This window comes from Chinchilla lanigera, unplaced genomic scaffold, assembly GCF_000276665.1.
Source record: "Chinchilla lanigera isolate Chin_1 unplaced genomic scaffold, ChiLan1.0 scaffold00173, whole genome shotgun sequence".
Classification (NCBI taxonomy): domain Eukaryota; kingdom Metazoa; phylum Chordata; class Mammalia; order Rodentia; family Chinchillidae; genus Chinchilla; species Chinchilla lanigera.
In genome coordinates this window covers 695,439-701,972 of record NW_004955574.1, presented here as the reverse complement: position 1 = coordinate 701,972, position 6,534 = coordinate 695,439, and the positions used below count along the sequence as shown (strand labels likewise).

At 59.8% G+C, this 6,534-nt stretch overlaps 1 protein-coding gene across 3 annotated transcripts; it reads left to right on the top strand.

Moving 5' to 3' along the window:
- Positions 1–2,690: 2,690 nt before the first annotated feature.
- Positions 2,691–4,719, top strand: Gng8 (guanine nucleotide binding protein (G protein), gamma 8). 3 transcript variants are annotated; one of them, XM_013509563.1, is made up of 4 exons: positions 2,691–3,195; positions 3,563–3,709; positions 4,252–4,337; positions 4,530–4,719. In XM_013509563.1, the coding sequence occupies exons 3-4, from the start codon at positions 4,254–4,256 to the stop codon at positions 4,656–4,658; spliced, it is 213 nt and encodes a 70-aa protein (XP_013365017.1). In that variant the 5' UTR covers positions 2,691–3,195; positions 3,563–3,709; positions 4,252–4,253; the 3' UTR covers positions 4,659–4,719. The 3 variants fall into 3 exon arrangements, with proteins under 3 accessions (XP_013365017.1, XP_013365015.1, XP_013365016.1); XM_013509561.1 differs by lacking the exon at positions 3,563–3,709; XM_013509562.1 differs by lacking the exon at positions 3,563–3,709 and having other exon boundaries at positions 2,691–3,269.
- Positions 4,720–6,534: the final 1,815 nt, after the last annotated feature.

Genomic DNA, 6,534 nt, shown 5'->3' with positions numbered 1-6,534 from the left:
CACACACACACACACACACGCAAAAGTTCGCCACCCATTGAGCTGGTTAAAGTTAAGGTAAGGGAGGGTGTGGCCGAAGGAATTAGGGGCTGAGTTTTTGACACTTTAAAATATCCACCGGACTCTCAGTAGGTGCTTGGGCCCTTGATCCCAGAATTCAGTGCTCCCTTTTATTAATCATCCCTGGAATCCGAGTCCAGAATCTCAGTTTCCTCCTCCAAATAAGGGGGACAATAATATGATGGAGCACCAGGTTGTCAAGAGGCTGGACCGGTTCCACTGCAGCACAGCGTGGGAAGGAAGGTTGTCTCCGGCTGGAAAGGGGCAGAAGTCGGTGCGACCCTCCCCCGCCTCTGCCCTTTGTCCAGGGCAGGGAGGGAGGGATGACTGGGTCGTCACCCTGTCTTTCCCGGCTCTGTGCTGGGTTTCCTCCTCAGGGGCTGCCCGGCCAGATTTGCTGATGGAAACCAGCTGCGGGAGGCGCCGGGCTCGGCACACGCCCAGGCCCCTCCTCGGCGCCGGCGGACCCCGCTTGGTGGTGAGGGGAGCGCCTCCTCCCGCTCCCCCAACCCCCGCAGCCCGGCCCGGGGCCCTGGCACGTCCGGCGCGCCTGATGCTTTCCAGATGTGGGCGCAGCTCCCCTCCCCAACCTGGCCCGCTGCGCCCGTGACGGAGGGGGAGAGGAGCTTGGCTCCCATGCCGGCATCAGAAGGCTACTAGAAGCCAGTGACCCCTCCCTGCCCGTCTTGTTTCCCTTCCAGCCATTGGAGTCCGAGTTGGGTAGAGCTGGAGGCGGTAGGAACACTTCCACTCCTCCCCCACCTCCACTTCTTTCCAAAAGCGCGGACTGCCCCGCCCCCCCGAGAAAATCCCGAAGCCCCGCCCAAGGACACGCCCCTAGAAGCCCCGCCCGAAGGCAGCCGGAGCCCCGCCCAGAAACCACGCCCCCTGCGCGCCCCGCTAGCCGGGCCGGGTGGAGAGCGCGCTGTGTCCCTCCGCAGCCGTCTCTGGGTCTTCCTCCTGTGCCCTCTGTCTCTGTGTCCTGTCTCTCCTGTCCCTGTTTCTCTCTGCAGTCCTCTGCCGCTCTCCGCCTGACTCCCGCAGTCTCTGCGCCTCTAAGTGACCGTCTCTGTGTCCCTAGCTGTGTGTCTGTCTTTCCCCGCACCACTCAGCTCTGAATTTCTCTGTCCATCGTCCATCTTCGGCTCTGGTCCCTGGCCCCTCCGCCTCCCGAGGTCTCCCTCTCCCTCCCGCGTCTTCCTCTGGCCCCAGTCTCCGCTTCCCTCTCCCGCAGGGCCCGTGGAGGGCGCCTGGTCCCCGAGTCTCCACGTCCTGATGGCCTCCGCGCGGGTGGGGTGGCGGCTCGCGGGCCACGGGCGCCGCCGTGTGGCCGGCAGGGAGGTCGGGAGAAGCCCGAGGGCTGCGACGGGCGGGAAAGAGCAAGAGAGACCATGGGGTCCGAGAGTGACACCTGCCGGTGCTGTGCGACGCGGGAGGCCGTGTGACTGGCATGAGGGATTGAGTGACAAGGAGGGATCGAATGGGACTGCGTGTGAGAGTTACGTGTCGGTGACTGTGTGTCACTGTCAGGTTAGGAGTGCTGTGACACGGGTACTGCAGGCGGCCCTGTGTGGCTGTGCCGGGTCCTGTGTGATTTGGTCTGGGAGAGATGCCTCTTGGGGACTCCGTGACGCTGAGACCATGGGGAGTGAGAGACTGTATGCGGCTGTATGGAGGGACAGGGGACCGGCGTGCCATGTGTGTTGCGGGGCAGGGTGAGCCAATGGTTGGGGTTCACCAAGTGATGGTCTGAGCAAGTGATGGTCCTGGGTGGGGCAGACCGCGAGTGTGAGATTGTCAGCCACACCAGCGGGCTGTGAGAAAGTGCTTGTGACACTGAGCTTGTGCGTGACGCTGAGAGACTGGCTCAGGGTGTAGCAGCCAGTGGTGGGCCGCTGAGGCGAGTGTGTGCTGGAGATGGCTTCACGAGGATGCGTGGGGCAGGGAATGGGTGTGACAGCCACGTGTGACACAGACTGAAGCTCAGCGGTGTGTGTGAAGCTCTGAGATGGTGAGGGGGGCTCTATGAGACCCTGAGCCATTGTGTGTGGCTATGACACTGAAAGGTATGTGTGTGTGGGAGACAGAGACTCTGTGTGTGTTCCCTGGGGGAGGGAACGTGTAAGATTGTGTGTGCCACTGCACTGCAGAAGATACGTGGCTGTCCGTGTGCCCACCGGACAGGTGGTATGTCACGGTGTGGGGCACTGAGACGTGTGTGTAAGACTGTGGGAGAAGTTTAAATTGTGCATCTATGTGTGTGGCATTTTGAGAAGTTGTGCATGATGGTGAAGAACTTATTCATACACTTGGAGCGCTGAGATAGTATATCTGCGGTTATGGTGCCACCGTTGGAACTGGTGTAGTATGTGGTGAGAGATGGTAACTACAGCATTTGGAGAGAACTTGTGAGGTTGTGTTGGTCCAGGTTGTCCGTGAAAGTGAGGTACTCCTGTGTACCCATCAAGATGGTATGCTTAGGCCAGGCATAGTGGTGCACGCCTGTAATCCTAGCACTCGGGAGGCTGAGGCAGGAGGATCATTTCGAGTTCGAGACCAGCCTGGGCTACAAAGTGAGCTCAAGGCCAGCCTGAACTACATATCGTGACCCTGTCTCAGACACACACACACACACACACACACACACACACACACACACTCACACACACACAGTGACGGTGTGCCTATGTGTGGGACTTGGAGCATGAGTGTGTGTGCTGCTGACAGGGCCGTGCATGATGGGGTAACACTGAGGTGGCGAGTGTGACCGCAATGACATGGTGAGAGTGTGTGTGATGGAGTAAGAGGCTGTGTGGGACAGGTTTGTGTGACTGTGGATTAACTGGGGCAACACACAGGGCACCCCCTAAAGGGACCATCTTCCCGTGAGTGTGAGAGATACCCCAAGAAAACAAGAGGGACAAAAACACAGGAGAGAGACAAAGAGGGACAGAAAGACACAGAGAGGACCCAGAGAGACCCAGGGCTGGCAAGGGTGGCAGCTGCGGGAGGAGGCGGGTCCTGAGGGGCTGCGCCCCAGGAGAGGAGGCGGGGCAGGCCAGGGAGGGGACCCGCGGCCGGCCGCTGCTGCTCTCAGCCGCTGGCTGCAGCCATCCCGGCGGTGAGCAGCAACAGGTAGGAGGCTCTGGTCCTGGTCCGGACACCCCGCTCCCGGGCCACCGTCTGTCTGCCTGGGGATGAATGAACGAGTGAGTGAATGGATGCCAGCACTACTGTGTCCCCACCAGCCTGGCTCTCCCAGTGCCTCTGTCTGCCCCCACGCTCCGCATTCTCCATGCGTCTCTCCCCAGCCCCTCCACTTCTCTCTGGCCGGTTCTTTCTGTCCCTGTCCCTGTCTCCCTCCTTTGTCCCTGTCCCCCTGCTTTGTCCCTGTCCCCTCTGTGCCTGTCTCCCCTGTCACTCTGCCCCTACCTCTACCCCTCCATCGGCTCCCGTCTTTATTTTCTTCCTTCACCCCTCCACCCCGCATCTCTCTCTCCAGATCCTCAGTTTTTCTGCCCGCGCCTGTCTCCTGCCCCCGCTGCTGCTCCCCGGCCGTCCCTCCATCCTCCCGCCCCTCTCCTGGCTGGCTGGCTCGGGCTCCCCCAGCCCTCTCTCCTGGCTGCTAATGAGCAGAGCAGCCTTTGAGGCAGCCAGGGTTGGGATGGGGGGGCTCCCCGAGGGTGGCAGAGGGGGCAGCTGCTGCCGAGGCCCTAATGAGGCCCCCTCTGCGCCCCTCCCGCCGCGATCTTAATTCTCAGTTCTCCCTGGAGCCTCCGCTAATTGGCCTGGGGAGGGCCCCCCTTTCCTGGCGCCTGCTCCATCCCCGGGGGGTGAGGACACCTGGATCCCTAGATCTTTATCCAGCACCTGTGGCCCTGTCCTCCTGGGTCCCCTCCACCGGCCTCTCCGCTTCCCATCTGTGCGTCTCTCCTTTCTCCCCCGGCCCTCTCTGTGCCTCCTCCACCTGCCTCTACGTACCCACCTGGACACTCCTTCATTCTCCCCTTGTCCCCACAAGGGGTCTCCAGCCCTTCCTGTTCTCGTCCCTGGACCCCCATTCGCGGGCCCTTCCACCACGCCCCTGTAACTGAGTCCCACTACGCAGCCAACCCTACCTCGGGACATAGACGTGTCCCGGCCTGCAGGCCCCCCACTCCTGCTTGGTATTTAACCTCTACCCTGCTGCAGCCATGTCCAACAACATGGCCAAGATCGCCGAGGCCCGCAAGACCGTGGAACAGCTGAAGCTGGAAGTGAACATCGACCGTATGAAGGTGCGGGGGCCGCGAGGATAAGAGTAGGGGTCTGCACGGGCCCGTTTTGGGGGCGGGGCCCTTAGGGGGCAGGCCAGGGGCGGGGCCAGAATAGGGGCGGGGCCCTGACGTTCTGAGGGGCGGGGCATGGGAGGTTCCGAGGGGCGGGGCCGTGAGGCCGGGGCTTCTACACATCCAGCTGCGCACCTGCAGGTGTCGCAGGCGGCGGCCGAGCTCCTGGCTTTCTGCGAGACGCACGCCAAAGACGACCCGCTAGTGACGCCGGTACCCGCTGCCGAGAATCCCTTCCGCGACAAGCGCCTCTTTTGCGTCCTCCTGTGAGCCCTCCCGAGAGCTTCCCCTCCCCTGCCAAAGTACGACTCCAATAAACTTGGTGACTGTGGTGGTGCCTGTGCTTTCGGGGAAACTGAGGCACACGCTGAGCCTGGGACTACCTTGAGGGAACCTGTGTTCCTTCTCCGTGCTCCCGAGTGTGTGTGGAACGTGGGCTGCGTGAATGCCGAGGGTACACACCGCTACCGAAGCCTGGAAGGAATTATCCTTCACCCAGCGCCCCACGATCCCATCCTGAACTTACTTAAAAATTGTCCGAACGGCCCCAGAGAACAGCTGCATGATACTCATCTTACAGATGAGCACACCGAGTCTCAAAGTCTCAGAGCTCGGAGATCTGGGGGCGAAGACTGTGGACCCCAGGCTCCCTGTAGCCCTGGCTGGGCTTGCTCCTCCCTGAAGGACTCCAGCCCCCTCCCTGCGCTGCTGTCTCACCTTCCCCTGCTACCTGCTCTGTGACCCAGATCGCCCTGGTCCTGCCCTCCTGGAGTTCGAGGTCCAGTGGGAACGGCAGGTCTGTCCCTACATAGAGATGTTGGAAAGCCTGACCCAGCCTGGGGGACAGGAAGGGCTTCCTGCAGGAGACATCAGGACCAGGGCACGGTGGTAATAAGACCTGGGAACCTGAAGAAGAGCGCTTAGCTTGAGGAAGCCTGGGAAACTTAACAAGACTGTGTCTCAAATGATTAAGAAAAGGGCTGGGGGTGTAGCTTAGCGTGAAGGCCCTAGGTTCAATCCCCAGTACTAAAAAAGAAAATCTTTTTTTTTTTTTTTTTTTTTTCATTTTGAAGACAGAGGAAGGGACTTTTAACAGTCCCGGGCCCTGCTCACTGTTTCCCAGCACACACACTGGTCGCTTGCAACAGCCGCTGTACTTTTTGCCTTTCTACTTTTAGCCTATATGGTGTTTAAAGACATTCTTGACTCGGTTCCCAGTTTGGAGAATAGAGACATTTTGAATGAAAACCCATACTGCCAGCTTCTCTGGAACTGTAAGATTCACTGACCCTCAGGGTGACCATAGGCTATGAGACTGACCCTGGCTTTCCAGCCTGCTGAACTCCCCACCACACCCCACTGTCTCCCTATTAAAGAAGCAGAGGAGGCCAGATGTGGTGGTGGCGCACACCTGTGATCCCAGCACTTGGGAGGCTGAGGCAGGAGGATCACTATGAGTTCAAGACCAGCGTGGGCTACAAAGTGAGTTCAAGGCCAGCCTGAACTGTGTATAAAGACCCTATCTTTTAAACTGATAAGAACAGGTACTACACTTGATCTTAGCCAAAAGGGGGAGAAGTGATAAGACCCTATCTTTTTTAAAAAAGAAAAGAAATGGGAAAACTCAGATGGGGTAGGCCGTGAGTTTGATGTAATCACTTTATCTGCTGACCTGAGGGCCTCTGGGTTTGCAACCCCCTTCTTCCCCTTGCTCGTCCCTTCCTTTGCCATCGGCTTAGGACTGATGAAGGCTGGACCCTTGGATGTGGCTGGAGGTGGCTCGCTGGGCTCTCCTCCCTGCGTGCCTTCCGTGAGTCTGGCAAATGCTCCATTATTCGGATCGGATTAGCATCCCCTGGGTCCAGACTCTGAGCTTCCTGTAGGATTGGGGCAGAAGCTGCTGTAATTACCTCTCCCTCCTGCCTCCCACCTCTCTGCCGGCTCTGCCTAGTTGCATCATGTCTGTGGGAGCCCCTGGGGAGCCGGGGGGGGGGGGACAGGGAGAGAGCCAAGGAAGAGCCGGTGTGGGGGTGGGGGAGGATGCCAGGGAGGGCCGGAGCCGGGAGGTTTTCCCAGTGTCCCAAACTCAGCACCGCTGCAGCTAGAGCCCGACATGCAGAGGCGTCTAGGACCCCAGCACCTCTGA